Below are 16,182 nucleotides of genomic sequence, written 5' to 3'. Positions count from 1 at the left end.
CTGCGGTGCTGATACATATACTGTGTATATCTCCTATAAGTTGTATATTGTGTACAACCTCTGTAATACCATATATACATCTCTTACTGCATGACTTCAGCTCTTCTCTGGCATATAATCACTTCAATATACATCATATATACAGCTTATATTTTACCTCTTTACCACAAAGTATTCACAGCCTTTGCTCAATACTTAAAGAAATGGAGACCGAGAGCCCAATATAGTGTAGTATGTTTCAGAAATTGAGCAAAATGAAAATGTAAGTAATATACTCACAAGCCTGGGTTACCGATCAGGTAACCACTGTATACGCAGGTGGGGAGATTAGACCTGTCCCCACTCAGGATTAAGATGTCGCTCTCTGTAGATAGAGGAAAAAAGGGGTTTTCACCCTACCACCTAGGGTGGATAGCTTGAAACACAAAGGTACAGAGGCGCCAGAAGAGTAAAAATCAAAAAGTATTCAGGTGGCGGTGGTGGACCGGCATCACCCAAAAACAGACTCGATACTGTTGATTGTAGATACAATGATTTATTCATATACTCCTAAACAATATCTGCAACGCGTTTCACGGGCAACATTCCGCTTCATCAGGCAATATAATATTGTTTAGGAGTATATGAATAAATCATTGTATCTACAATCAACCGTATTGATTTATTCATATACTCCTAAACAATATTATATTGCCTGATGAAGCGGAATGTTGCCCGTGAAACGCGTTGCAGATATTGTTTAGGAGTATATGAATAAATCATTGTATCTACAATCAACAGTATCGAGTCTGTTTTTGGGTGATGCCGGTCCACCACCGCCACCTGAATACTTTTTGATTTTTACTCTTCTGGCGCCTCTGTACCTTCGTGTTTGCTCAATACTTGATGCACAATGGTAATAGTTCTGCATTTTGTATACAGCATGGCAGAAGATGTTGAAAAAGTATAATTGTACAAATAAATACAGTACTGTAAATCTACATTGACTATTTCTACTGACAACACAGAATACATCTGTGACAGTGGAATGCGTGTGCCGCCTGTGCATGTAATTATGTTTTTCCTGCTTTAGTCCAACTACTTTGCAGAGTTGTCGAACCCTCCGGTGATCAGCAGGGTGCGTGGGAGGAAGGTGCTAGATGGCGCAGGAAAAGACACACTGGAGGTGGACGTGTTTTGTATGGTCAGAAATATGGACAAGGTAATAAAATAATTTATCTGCAGCATGTCGGCTTAGTGGATAGCATCGAGTCCCAGATTGGAATCCTGGCCAGGGCACTGTCTGCATGGCGTTTGTATGTTCCCCCCCAGGTTTGTGTGGGTTTCCTTCAAGTGCTCTGGATTCCAGTCACATCCCAAAAAACATCCTGGTGGGGTACCTGGCTCCCCCTTCCCCAGGACCGGATTTACCATAGGGCACTGTAGGCACTATGCAGAGCACAGATGAGAGTGCAAATGAGAGGTTATTCACCCTACTCTCTGCATTCCACTGACAAGATCTTCCTACGGTCAGGGACACCTCTACCTAATTAATACTTGGGGGCACGTCTAGCTACCTAATACTTGGGGGCACGTCTAGCTACCTAATACTTGGGGGCACGTCTAGCTACCTAATACTTGGGGGCACGTCTAGCTACCTAATACTTGGGGGCACGTCTAGCTACCTAATACTTGGGGGCACGTCTAGCTACCTAATACTTGGGGGCACGTCTAGCTACCTAATACTTGGGGGCACGTCTAGCTACCTAATACTTGGGGGCACGTCTAGCTACCTAATACTTGGGGGCACGTCTAGCTACCTAATACTTGGGGGCACGTCTAGCTACCTAATACTTGGGGGCACGTCTAGCTACCTAATACTTGGGGGCACGTCTAGCTACCTAATACTTGGGGGCACGTCTAGCTACCTAATACTTGGGGGCACGTCTAGCTACCTAATACTTGGGGGCACGTCTAGCTACCTAATACTTGGGGGCACGTCTAGCTACCTAATACTTGGGGGCACGTCTAGCTACCTAATACTTGGGGGCACGTCTAGCTACCTAATACTTGGGGGCACGTCTAGCTACCTAATACTTGGGGGCACGTCTAGCTACCTAATACTTGGGGGCACGTCTAGCTACCTAATACTTGGGGGCACGTCTAGCTACCTAATACTTGGGGGCACGTCTAGCTACCTAATACTTGGGGGCACGTCTAGCTACCTAATACTTGGGGGCACGTCTAGCTACCTAATACTTGGGGGCACGTCTAGCTACCTAATACTTGGGGGCACGTCTAGCTACCTAATACTTGGGGGCACGTCTAGCTACCTAATACTTGGGGGCACGTCTAGCTACCTAATACTTGGGGGCACGTCTAGCTACCTAATACTTGGGGGCACGTCTAGCTACCTAATACTTGGGGGCACGTCTAGCTACCTAATACTTGGGGGCACGTCTAGCTACCTAATACTTGGGGGCACGTCTAGCTACTTAATATTGAGGGTACCTCTGGCTACCTATTACTAAGGGGCAACTGTAGCTACCTATGACGGGCAAGAAAAGTAAGGGAGAAGGGACAGTACGGTCAGCACACTTGTGGTGCGGTTCAGCGGGGATCTGTAGATTCTTGGAGGCAGGGTCGGACTGGGACATCAAGGAAGTTTCAGCCTGGGGCCTGTCCCCCCCCCATTTTGGGCTCACATACACATGTACTCTAAAAAAAATTTGCATGATTATGGTAGGGAATAGATTGTGAGCACTTCTGAGGACAGTCTCCAACAAGGACATGTCCACATCCAGCGCGCCGCAGCAAAAATAGATGGGTGTCACCGTGCGCTGGAACATGGGCGTGGTCATGATGGGTCATGGGCAGACAAAAAAGAAGAAAAACAAAAAAAAAGGCAACAAAATAAGTAGCGGTGTTATTCACAGAGATTAGGTCCGACCAGATACATTTTAGATAAAAATAATCAAGTAGTTACATGCCTCATGATAATTCATCAAGTAGTCAAATGGCAGCAGATTTTCCCACAAAATGCAATCAGATTGGCAGCAGATATCCCCACAAAATGCAATCAGATTGGCAGCAGATATCCCCACAAAATGCAATCAGATTGGCAGCAGATATCCCCACAAAATGCAATCAGATTGGCAGCAGATATCCCCACAAAATGCAATCAGATTGGCAGCAAATATCCCCACAAAATGCAATCAGATTGGCAGCAGATATCCCCACAAAATGCAATCAGATTGGCAGCAGATATCCCCACAAAATGCAATCAGATTGGCAGCAGATATCCCCACAAAATGCAATCAGATTGGCAGCAGATATCCCCACAAAATGCAAATAGATTGGTGGCAGATATCCCCACAAAATGCAAATAGATTGTCGGCAGATTTCCCAACAAAATGCAATTAGAGGGGGTTATACAGTTAATAAAAAAAAAGCAAGATTTTATTGAAAAATAAATCAATATTTATGAAAAAAAAAACAATCTGGGGGGGCGATTAGACCCCACCAACAGAAAGCTCTGTTGGTGGGGAGAGAAGGGGGGGGGGGGGGAATTACTTGTGTGCTGTTTTGTACGACCCTGCACCTTTGCCTTAAAGCTGCAGTGGCCTATTTAACTAAAAATGGCCTGGTCACTAGGGGGGTTAACACTGCGGTCCTCAAGTGGTTAAAGGATGGTCCATGAGATGCAAATAACTCAGACGATTTAGATTATTTAATTTCTGCATGCATATATATGCAACCAATCTAATTTAACCTGGGTGGGACTTGATTGATCCATTTCCAAGCTGTATAAATTTGCATAAAAAATTGCATAATCCTGCATCAACTCAAAAATTATTTGCATCTCATTGACTATCCCTATTTAGCATCCATAAAATGAATGACTTCGCCAGACTAATAATTGGAAGGGGGAGTGGCTTACCTGTAGAGGTGGCAGAGGTGGTTTCCTTCACCTCCTTAGAGCTAAAAAAAAAAAGAGACTGGAAACAAGTTCCAGAAGGCAAACTTGGACAACGTGGATAAATGAGAACCTTCACAGACTCATTACATCAGATCAGCTGTAAAGCAGCTAGGAGATTCTGGAGAATAAAAAAAGAAAATCAGATACAAGTTTAAATGCATCCACCGCTTGTTCTTACTGGACCCCAACACTACAAGTGTTTGGTAAGCTTGCCTAATGTGTGGCCAACACTAGAGGGTACTAGTCTAGTTTAGGGAGCCCAGCAGGAAACCAGAGAACAGTCCTCCAATAACAGCTCTCTACAACACGAAGCATTGTGATTGGATGATTAGTGTGGGCATAGTTCACTACAACCTATTGGAAACCTAGCAGTTTGCGAGAGTGGCATCCACCCAATCACATTAGCTGAACTTCCCTAAGAGGTTTCCTGCTGGGTCCCCTGAACTAGACTAGCCCCCTACTCTAGGCAAGCCAACCCCGATGGTGAGGACAAGAACTCATGAAACGTGTTGTGTAACTGATAAACTTCAAACCATCCACGGCCTTGTCTCTGCCTGTTCATCAGATCACAGAGTTCAGGCAGTATCCCATTCACTTTACTAATCGCCAGCAGATATGATGTCTGTGCACAGCCCAGAACACGGTGATTCACTCATAGGCCCGGTTCACACTCAGAACCACAAATCGCAATCTTAGCCATTGCAATTTTGCATTGCTATTTTTTGTGATCTTTTTACCATTGCGCTTCGCAATTCTCATTCCAGTGAATCGCAATGGCTGGAGCAATGCTGCATGCAGCGCTACTGCGATCGGCGGAAACTGCAATTGCCACGGCGTTAGTAATTCCATAGGATTACTTGTGCTGCAGAGCTTTCCTGATCACTGGCAAAACGCAGGCTGAAAGTGCCCGAGTGAGAACGGGGCCTAACAGTTCCTCTCAGCTGTGGCAAGGAGCCCCCACCAAGCTGCTTGGAGAGGAACTCCAGTGAACATTTTTACTGTTGGCAGGTGAAGTAGCTGCTGCATGTTTTTTTGGCAGTTGGAAATAGCTGGAAACAGCTAATTCCTACAATGCAGCAAGGTTTACAGACAAAAAACTGCCAAGAGTACGTACTTTTCTTGTTTCTTGTGGGAGGGGTTTCACCGCATTATCAGTCATACAGCGCCCCCTGATGATCTGTTTGTGAAAAGGAAAAGATTTCTCATGTAAAAGGGGGCATCAGCTACTGATTGGGATAAAGTTCAATTCTTGATCTCTTTAAGTCTAGACAGGAACCCATATGTTGCCATGCTGATGAGCCTCGGTGCCCAAACTGCACAAGTGGGACAATGCTGATACTGCTTCCTTGCCAGCCCACACCTAAGACAGACACTCCTGGCAGACTCAAAAATCCAGAGCTGCAGCAACTAGTTCATTCTAAGTAGGCAGTAGCAGTGTTAGGGAGGCCTGCCCAAGGTTTCCTTAATAATAGGTGCTGGCTTACTGAGCAGAAAGATAAGAGATTCAAAACCAGGTCACCTGTGTCAGAGGGAGTGCCCTTAAAGAGGAACTGTAGTGATAGGTATATGGAGGCTGCCATATTGATTTCCTTTTAATACCAGTTGCCTGGCAGCCCTGCTAAGCTATTTGCCTGCAGTAGTGGCTGAATCACACCAGAAACAAGCAAGCAGCTTATCTTGTCAGATCTGGCAATAATGTCAGAAATACCTGATCTTCTGCATGCTTGTTCAGGGTCTATGGCTAAAAATATTAGAGGCAGAGGATCAGCAGCACAGCCAGGTAACTGGTATTGCTTAAAAGGAAATAAATATGGCAGCCTCCATATACCTCTCACTACAGTTCTCCTTTAACCAGTACACTATCCAGCCCCATACTAAGGTGAGACCTGTCCAGGGGGCAGTAACCCGTGTCATACAAATGCTGTGAGCACTCAGATTTTTTTCCTCTTGAAGGAAGCTTGCGTGCAGGAGGTGCTGCCCAGTTTTTGCAGTCGCCACTTGACCGCACATTCCATTTCTTCTGTCACAAAACTCGTCAGACGTTACGGCACTTTTTATGCTGTCTGAAAATGGACCAATCCGGATCAGCAGCATTTAGTTGGTTCAGTTCCATAAAAAAGTGCAACAAAATTTGCATCTGAAAAAAATTGCAATTTCCTGGCCATTTCTACAATCAAAGCCTTGAATTTAAACCTATAGAGACCATGTGTGCGTTTCCCTTATGTGAGATACAGAGCGGAGAGCTTGATGTCACTTCTAATGACACGGTGACATTGAAGCTGGCGCTTTAGCATCCTGCTTTTGTTCATTTTGTCAGATGTGTTCATATAGTCCTTTCAGTGTGCGTTCAGTGAACAATGTGTGAACTGCAAGTCTCACTTGTTTACCATGAATGTACAGAGTACAAGGATACCACTCTACGCTTTATCCATCCGTAAGAGCAAACACTCACATAACAGCACAAGGTCGTATGTCTGAAGCAATAAAACGTGATCAGCGGCGGCCAGGAGTCTCGTATACCATGATCTACGCAGCTGTCACGATTTTCATTCATGTAGATCTTTGTAGCAGCTGGAAAAGATATTCGAAAATTGCAGACAGATTTTAAAGTGTATTGCAAAGTCTAAAGACTAATGCCGGTTATACACCTTCAATTATGATCAGCCAATTGTACCACCTCCGTATTGCTTGGGAACAAAACACTGCACAAAAGAGCCACAGCACATGTGGGTTTGCTGATGTGGCATGCCATTCCAATGGATTACCGATTAGGAAACTAAATGGGGGCTACCATATTTATTTCCTTTTAAACAATACCAGTTGCCTGGCTATCCTGCTGATCACTTTGGCTCTAGTAGTGTGATACACGCCTGAAACAGGCATGCAGCTAATCCAATCACACTTCAGTCAGAGCACCTGATCTGCATGCTTGTTCAGGGTCTGTGGCTACAAGTTTTAGGGGCAGAGGTGATTACCAGGCAACTGGTATTGTTTAAATGTCAAATATGTCAGCTGGCTATACATTCTTTTGTTTTCGATATTCCGATCGATGTGAAGATTGATATTTTACAAGTGTCTAAAAACCAACATTGCAGTTCAGTCTTTAGATCTATTTTAGACCTTAAAGGACACCCGAGGTGAAAATAAACTAATGAAATAAACAATTGTATCGATCTTCCTTCTCCTAAAAATGACTTTTTAAGTAATTCCAGTTTTTTTTATATATTTAAATCTACGTTTTAAGTTTTTGCTGTTTTATTGCTTTATTTCATTTTGCGCAATGACACACACATTGAAGTATGCCGGAGCTAAAGTCTATGAATTATTGAACCTTTTTTTTATCTCTTTCCTCCTCTCAGAAGCCATTTTCTGCTAGGAAAGTTTTTTATAGTTGGAATTTCTTATCAGCGAGGGTCACATTGTAGTCTGACCCAGTCCTGACCCAGGCAGGAACTGACACTTACATACCTGATATTTAACTCTTTCAGGCAGAAAAAGAAAAAAAGGAACACAACAGTTATTTGTGTGCTAGGCATTATACATACACAAGTCTATCATCATGTCACCTCGGATATCCTTTATTATAAATCGTAATATCAATTGTTTCAATCCACTTCAATTTACTTTTGATTAAATATTACCTTCCCGCGCAGGAGGATTTCTCAGGCCCTGCTGGGCTGATTTGCATATTTTTTTTTTTGCAACATGCAGCTAGCACTTTGCTAGCTGCATGTTCACTCTGATCGCTGCCACTCCGCGCCGATTAGCCGCCGCTCGCCCCCTCCCCCCCCCCCCCCCAGACCCCATGCGCTGCCTGGCCATCCAGTGCCAGGCAGCGCTGAGGGGTGGATCGGGACTCCCTTTGACGTCACGACGTCGATGACGCCATGGCGACGGGGGAAGCTTTCCAGGTAATCCCGTTCTTTGAACAGGATTTCCTGATCGCAGATCGCCGGAGACGGTCGAAGCAGGTGGGGGGATGCCCTAGGCTCGCTACATGATTTAAAAAAATGATAAAAAAAAAACTGCTGCGCTGCCCCCTGGCGGTTTCTAATAGACCGCCAGGAGGGTTAATCGAATGTCTAATTGGGCAAAACAATTCTACAGTGTATGGCCAACTTTACTGTCCGGTATCTGTACATAGTACACAGCTGAATATCACACCTTGCACAAGTCTGTGGGACTTTGTTCATCTCATTTATTTTCATCTTTTGTTATTTATTTTTGTTATTTTATAAATCATAAATAATTATTGCGGATGGAATCTCATGGCTCTCAATGTGTTCTTTCTACACAGAGGATTTGTTCTGCGGTGATCTCTGCAGACGCTGATATGGCACCTTCTTTGGCCGGAAGTGACGTAAGTGGCACTACCGAGAAGTCGGTGAAGTCCGTGGAAAGAGCCATGGAATGGATACAGGAGTCTATAGGCCCAGACTTGGAGGGGATTCTGCCCAGCGAGCAGAGTACCATCGATCAGATCCTGAGGTCTGTATACAGTGTTCAGGTTCAGTGCTGCCCATCTCATGTATAATGGTCATGTTATACTAAGCACAAGACAACATGGCCTCACTGCTGTCTTCTTAGAAGGAGTAAGGGCCTGTACACACTGGCTGCGTTGCACTGCGTTTTTTAAAATCGCATGCGCTTTTTAAATTGCAAGGCCTTTTGAAAAATCACGAAAATAGCGATGACATGTTGGAAAAACACAATTACAGTGACTGCTGCGCTTTTTAACCATTTAAGGACCACAAGTGTACACCCCTCTAGTGACCAGGCCATTTTTTACAATTCAGTGCTCTGCAGCTATAACAGCTCGCTGCAGAGCCATACAACTGACCACACAAATGAATCCCCCCATCCCCCTTTTCTTGTCACCAACAAAGCTTTCTGTTGGTGGCATCTGATCGCTGCTGTCAGGTTTATTTTTATTAATTTATAAAGAATTTTTTACAATTAAATTTTTTTATTATTATTTACATATTTCCCCCCCCTTCCCACCATCAATCAGTGATGCCTATGAGAGGGGATCACATTGTGGGCCACTTCAGGTGACAGCTTTGTCTTACAGCGCTGCACATAGATTGCAGCACTGTTAAAAGATAGACAGCCTGCGAGCTCCGTAACTAAATGGGGATGCAATCTCTGTCCCCAGGACTTGACGCCAATCGGCGTTACGCGGTCCCACCTTGCGGCAGCCGATCAGCGTTAGGTGGTTGTTTTTTAGACAAACAATCAGGAAACTAGGAAAAAAATGACCTCAGAAAAATCGCAATCACCACAAGCACACAAAAACAAGTAGAATTTTGATTAAAAACGCAATCTCATCCCACTGCATTCATGCTTGGCAACTTTCAGTGTGTACAGGCTCTAAGGCCTGGTGCACACCAAAAACCACTAGCAGATCCGCAAAATGCTAGCAGATTTTGAAACGCTTTTTCTTCTTTTTCTGCAGCGTTTCAGCTAGCGTTTTGCGGTTTTGTGTAGCGGTTTTGGTGTAGTAGATTTCATGTATTGTTACAGTAAAGCTGTTACTGAACAGCTACTGTAACAAAAACCACCTGGCAAACCGTTCTGAACTGCCGTTTTTCAGAGCGGTTTGCGGTTTTCCTATACTTAACATTGAGGCAGAAACGCCTCCGCAATCCAAAATCTGCAGCAGCCCGGGAGTATGCGTTTCTGCAAAACGCCTCCCGCTCTGGTGTGCACCAGCCCATTGAAATACATTACCCAAGCGGATCGCAAACTGCAGCCGAAACGCTCTGGTGTGCACTAGGCCTAAGTTAGGTGCACAAAATTTTTTCCAGGGTAAAGCTCAGATTGCCAGCAACTGCAAGCGCACAGAAAAGCAATTGACTGTTTTTAGCAGCTTGCGGCGGTAAGCAATCCAGGAAGCAGCAGAATATCCAGAGGAAACCCACACAGCACACTACAGAATAGATTGTCTTCCATATAGTCATACCTTGTATAATCCTATCATATAGCAGCTAGATTACACACAGCTAGAATAACAGACCCTACCACAACACACAGGGAGCCAGCAGACCCACAAAGCACTTTCAGTAACAACATATCCATCAATATGAGGGCAAATGTACAGATTACAGGGGGAACACTGGTGATTTCTACTGCATTTTCTTCTTCTAGTGACTTTTTCAAGCCAAAGATGGAGGAAGAGAGAAGACGGAGGGAAGCTGAGCAACATGCAGCAGCGCCCCCCGCAGGAAGTGATCCAACCCCTCCAGTCACACCACCCACCAGCAAGAAGAAGGGCAGCGCAAAAGGTGGCACTATTAGTGATGGCCAGGTCTAGGAGAACTCATGGAGAAGCACGTGATCAGTTTGGTCAAATGATAGATATGCACGTCTCTGATTTGCTAGTCATGATCATGTGCTAAAGCAGGATGTGATCTCAGCAAATCAAACAAATCAGATGAGTTCTCCTAGACATGGCCATCACTAGACTCTATGGGCTAGTTTTGTACATACCACCTACACAGAGTCTTTTTCAGGAGAATACTTTTAAGTGGATTAAGGCTCAATATACTCTCCACAATGTTAATTACCAAATTAGGTCTCTGCTACAAAACTGGGCCGCTTCAAGTCACATGACTGGATTTTTAGACAATTTTAGCTGCAGAGGGGTCCAGTGTTAAAGGGGGTTGTAACATCCAAATATATAGTAGAATATAAACCCTTAAAAATAGATTCCCCAATTTTTTGGGTGCCTTTGCTGAACTGCAGGGCCAGCAGGATTGTGGGGATTTTTTTAAGCTACAGTAACAAGCTTATCTCAGCATGCAACAGAAAGCTTCCCATTTCGGATAAGATTGACACGATGAACAAAAGGTAATTGAATACCCCCCTCCCTTTTGAAAAGTCAAAGCCTGTTATCTAGTTATGTGTGCTGTGGGAGCAACACTAAGCTGTTACAGGAGAGAGGGAAAATTAACACTGTGCTCGGTTAAGAAACAAGGGGAGAAGTGATGTCACTTTTGGCATCACAGAGAAACCGTAAAGATGGAAACCAGCAGAAATATTTTCTTATCACATTTCTCCTAAATCTGTCAGTAAACACTATAAACAACATGATAGAAAAATTTAATTTCTTATTGAATTTTTTTTTTAACATTTTTTTTTTCTGTGCAATGTTCTCCGTGCTGCTAACTGGGGTCAGGTTGGAGATTATAAAGCATGCTGCTTAGTCACCCATCTCCTCTTTGCTGCGTCAGCAGATCATGTTAGTGACATCCTTCTATACTTTCTTCTGAGGAAAAGCTCCGGCCCCAAGGACTGAGGTCCCCTGTGACTATAGGGCAAGTTTTTGCAGGTCCTTTGTCTTAGATGGCAGACCAGCGGGGAACAGTGGAAAGGCTAGGCTTAAAAAGTATTTACCATAATTTACCATAATATTAGCTAATCAAGAAGTTTCTACATAGAGAACATGAGGTATGGGGAACATCTGTGCCTGGACTTTATTTGAAGCTGCAAAGCTACATTAGTGTGAGCGAGTTGTCAGGATGATCCCTGTACTCAGAACTGAGATGACCAAGACATGGCATCAGACCTAGCTGACCGTTTCCTCCCTCTCTGCAGGCAAGAAGGCAGCTGTAACTGAGAAGCCGATCCCTCCTGCGGACCCTCCTGAGCTGGTGGTTGGTGGCAGCCCAGCAGTGGGCGCCGTGTCTCTGGCAGTGGCCACCTGTACAGCAACCCTCCGAGAGGTCCCGCTCTACTCTTACATATCTGCATTAAAGCATGAAGAGGTAACAACACTGAACAAGAGCGTAAAAAAATTAGCTTATTATACAGTAGTATACAATAAATGCATCAAATTCCATATGGACAGGCAACTAAAATACATCACGGTAATAGCATTGATCGCATGTTTCGAGACCATAAAAGGTCCCTTCTTCAGGCATGTAGTACAGGTACATATTTTTGTGAGTATCTGGAAACGAACACCAATCCCTCTCATTGGAGGATTACACAAGTCCAGTTCATCAAAATGTTTCTTAAAGGACCATTCCACGGAATACCCCAAGTAACAGTTACCCATGTGTCATAACACGGGGAAAATATTAGTACTTTGAAGTGAACCCGAGGCGAGAGTGATATGGAGGCTGCCATATTTATTTCCTGTTAACAATACCAGTTGCCTGGCAGCCCGGCTGGTCTGTTTGGCTGCAGTAGTGTCTGAATAACACCAGAAACAAGAATGCAGCTTATCTTGTCAGATCTGACAATGCCAGAAACACCCGATCTGCTGCATGCTTGTTCAGGGTCTATGGCTAAACGTATTAGAGGCAGAGGATCAGCAGCATATCCAGGCAACTGGTATTGCTTAAAATGAAGTAAATATGGCAGCCTCCATATCACTCTTACCTTGGGTTCATTTTAAAGAGACTCTGTAACAATTTTTTCAGCCTTAGTTCTTCTATCCTATGAGTTCCTATGCCTGTTCTAATGTGCTGGGGCTTACTGCAGCTCTTCCTAATTACACTGTCTCTGTAATAAATCAATGTATCTTTCCTCTGTCCTGTTTGTAGGGCTAAAAGGCTTTGATTGTGTGGAATGTGCAGGGCTGCTTGTGATTGGTAGAAGCGATACACACCCTCTGCAGGCCCCCTGCATACTCACACACTATGCTTAGCTGAGCCTATTAGAAGCTGGTTAGTTTGTTTGTAAACACTGCCTAAAACTGTTAATTACAAGCCAGGATTGCAGCAGAGAGTGGCAGAAACAGCACAGAGGGGCACAGGAGAAAATAAGGAATAGAATGGTATGCTTTTTAGTGTAAGAATATTAGAGTACAGATTCTCTTTAAAGGTCCTAGAGCAGTGATGGCTAACCTTGGCACTCCAGCTGTGACAAAACTACAAATCCCATCATGCCTCTGACTCCCCGATGTATGCTTAGAGCTGTTAGAGTATTGCATTGCCTCATGGGACTTGTAGTTGCACCACAGCTGGAGTGCCAAGGTTAGCCATCACTGTCCTAGAGCAACCCTGGACATGCCTGCGTATGTGGCAGAGACCGGAGTGTGTAGAGGAGGGGACTAATATCAAAACAACACCGGAAACAAAAGCAAAGATGACAAGTTAATGTCATGGGTGCAAGCTTTTCCAGTTCAGGGGTGGGCAGTAAACCCTGAGCAGCCAATCCCAAGTCAGCTTCAGTTAGCCACAAAGCTGAACTCTGATTGGTTGTTACAAGGGGCTTTCTTCCTCATGCAGGATTTAAGCTCGAAACCATAGAAGGATTACCTGAATAGAGCACCACCTTGTGGTTTGACTTTTGTGAGCAGTACAGTACCTTGCTTTTCTTTTGTCTAGGATTACAGAAGCCATTCAACTTGACTGATTTACTAACTGTAAATTAGGTCGTATTATTGTTAGTTAGGACATTACTCACTGTGGAGTTATCTTACCTTTATTACCTTGCAGAAAACTGTAGATTTTTTAAATGATTGTAATATTTCAGTCAAACCAGCAGGTGGTGCTTTAAAAAATAAAGCACATCTTCAAGATAAAATTACACATCGTTGTCTGAACATAACAAATACATAGAGATTACTTATTTACTAGTGAAAATATATTGCAAATACCATAGTTCACCAAGCTAAGTCACATGACCAAAGGCCGGCTCCAACCCTCCATATGCCTTTTTCTGAGTCACTGCGGTTCTCCTTCTGCAGCACCTTATTGGTGGTGGCTTAGCATAGAATGCCATTTTCTCCACCTTTAGCGAGGTTCAAGGGAAGGAGGTGTGGCCTAGACTGCCTAGCTTACCAAGCAAGCGGAAGGAATTCAGTCCACAACAACCAAACCGGAGCCATCATAGGCTCACTGTACACCAGCGGTTTTGGATGTAAGCCTGGCTTCAGGGGCATAAACAGATCATGTACATAATCAGGAGTGATGCATCATGGGAAACCAGACCAGCACAGTTGAAATCTACATCCTGCTTGTGGTTGCACAGCTCTGACAGGATGTCGATTTCATGCATCTCTGCCGCTTGGTCCCGCCAATTGCACCGCTCTGCCCCCGTCATCTCATCGCACTGTGAGCAGGTCAGGAGCAGATTTCATTGGCTCATGAACCTGTCATCACGGTGAGCCAATCCCATTGGCTTACATTGATGGACGAGGTCAGGAGCCAATGAAAGTGGCTCCTGACTGGCGCACACAGCTCTGCCATCAGAGACCTGCAGTGGGCTATGAGAGAGCGGTCTGTGTGGCGATTGGTCGATAAGTGGCGTTTTGCAGTACCAGCAGTCACTGGTCTTTAGGGGGCCAGAAATTACTGGTAACGAAGTAGTTAAGAAGGCACAGAGGCCATCATGATATGACCTGAACTAAGAAAATGACTCTGGAATGTTGCTTTGTTTTACTGAGGCGCTACTCCTGCTACTGCTGAAATTCTGTTTGTCCCCACGTTTATTGCCTGATGAAGCGGGTGTGGCCTGCGAAACGTGTAGCATTTTTGGGGTACTATATAATAAATGTGATTACTATTATACAGACAGTGTTTCGTCTCTGCTTTATGGAGGTAAGTCCACCGCTTCCTTCAAGCAAATTTTAAAGGTTTTATCCACTTTTACCCTGCTGGCGCCTCTGTTCCTTCGCCGTACCGTGTCCACCCCTGGTGGAGGGGTGATCTACCCCTTTTCTGATCTACAGAGAGCGACTTCTTAGTGAGTGAGGACAGGTCTAATCTCCTCACCTGCCTATACAGTGGTTGCCTTTGTGGTAACCCACGTTTGCGAGTATACTCTTCTCACTAATTATCTTTACTATATTTATGCTGAACATACTACACTATATTGAGCTCTCGGTTTCTCTAACTTTATGCTTTGTTTTCTGTTTCTCTATACAGATGCCCAGCAAGCTGATGCTGCCAGCACCTTTCATCACACTGCTGAGCTATGGCAAATCAGGAAAACTCCGCTTCATGAAGGAAGTCATGATGGTCCCGCCCCCAGGCCTCACTGCTCAGCAGGTCAGCCAATCACTGCATCCTTGCTAAGCAGAAAGCAGATCCTGCATGTGTTCATAAAATAAAATTGCTATAATGTCAATATACATGTATGGAACAGAAAAACGTAAGAGCCCCTATAAAAACAATGAACACCAAGAGCCCCAATAGTGTAATATGTACTGGTAAATGGTTACTAGATAGAGTAAATATTAATACTCACAAACCAGGGTTACCATTAGGCAACCACTGTAAAGGCAGGTGGGGAGATTTTCCTGACCCCACTCAGGAATAAGAAGTCGCTCTCTGTAGATGAGAAAAAGGGGGTTCAACCCTCCACCCAGGGTGGACTCAATATTATGCAGGAGAACAGAGGCGCCAAAAGGATAAAAGGAAGCTAAATGAGCTTAAAAACCAAATTCTTGGTAAATAGAGGAGGTAGTGGTGGACTTACCTCCTCCAAGTAGACACACAACGACTGTAGTAAACACAGTCAATATATTTTATTTATGAACTCCAAATATGCAACGCGTTTCGCAGGTTTGATCCCGCTCTGTGCCTGGCTCTTCTACTGACCACATATGCTATTGCTCCGTTGTTATTGCCTGATGAAGCGGGATCAAACCTGCGAAACGCGTTGCATATTTGGAGTTCATAAATAAAATATATTGACTGTCTTTACTACAGTCGTTGTGTGTCTACTTGGAGGAGGTAAGTCCACCACTACCTCCTCTATTTACCAAGAATTTGTTTTTTAAGCTCATTTAGCTTCCTTTTATCCTTTTGGCGCCTCTGTTCTCCTGCATAGTAAGAGCCCCTATGTCCAAGTTCACAGTGGTGCATTGCCTGTTAAGCACAAAATCGCACTGCAATTGTTAATCTGTGCAACGTTCAGAGTGCATCTGGGGGGTGCAATCCAACGGCCTACAGTATCCCAACACAGTGCATGCAGCGCATTACCGAATAGCATGCCCATTACCATTTGTAGTGAAGCATACTTGTCATCGACTATGCTTCACTGTATACGCCACAATGCTCACATAACGCAGCTCACACTGTGAACATAGCCCAATTCACCCTCCTGGATTTTTTTTTACTGTTCACAGACGTGAATAAGGGGAGTGTGCCATTACTCAGACTGTTCATATTGGAAGCAGTTGTTCCAGAGAAATTGCCTTTGGAAAAGTCAGCCATGTGACACAGAGATCTCTGCAGAAAACAGGCAGGTGCCAGGGAAGTGGGTTGGGT

The 16,182-nt window shown here is 44.3% G+C and overlaps 1 protein-coding gene across 1 annotated transcript in view; it reads left to right on the top strand.

Moving 5' to 3' along the window:
* The window catches only part of ENO4 (enolase 4), a 41,388-nt gene that overhangs the window by 3,873 nt on the left and 21,333 nt on the right, over positions 1 to 16,182 (top strand). Inside the window, exons 2-6 of the mRNA XM_068259397.1 lie at positions 1,073 to 1,201; positions 8,256 to 8,446; positions 10,106 to 10,242; positions 11,555 to 11,724; positions 14,836 to 14,958. Of these exons, the coding sequence (XP_068115498.1) occupies positions 1,073 to 1,201; positions 8,256 to 8,446; positions 10,106 to 10,242; positions 11,555 to 11,724; positions 14,836 to 14,958 (750 nt within the window). The remainder of the gene's footprint in view (positions 1 to 1,072; positions 1,202 to 8,255; positions 8,447 to 10,105; positions 10,243 to 11,554; positions 11,725 to 14,835; positions 14,959 to 16,182) is intronic.

Source organism: Hyperolius riggenbachi, chromosome 10 (assembly GCF_040937935.1).
Source record: "Hyperolius riggenbachi isolate aHypRig1 chromosome 10, aHypRig1.pri, whole genome shotgun sequence".
In the NCBI taxonomy this organism is placed as follows: domain Eukaryota; kingdom Metazoa; phylum Chordata; class Amphibia; order Anura; family Hyperoliidae; genus Hyperolius; species Hyperolius riggenbachi.
Note: the sequence above shows the minus strand (reverse complement) of the source record. Positions and strands in the feature narration are given on the sequence as shown.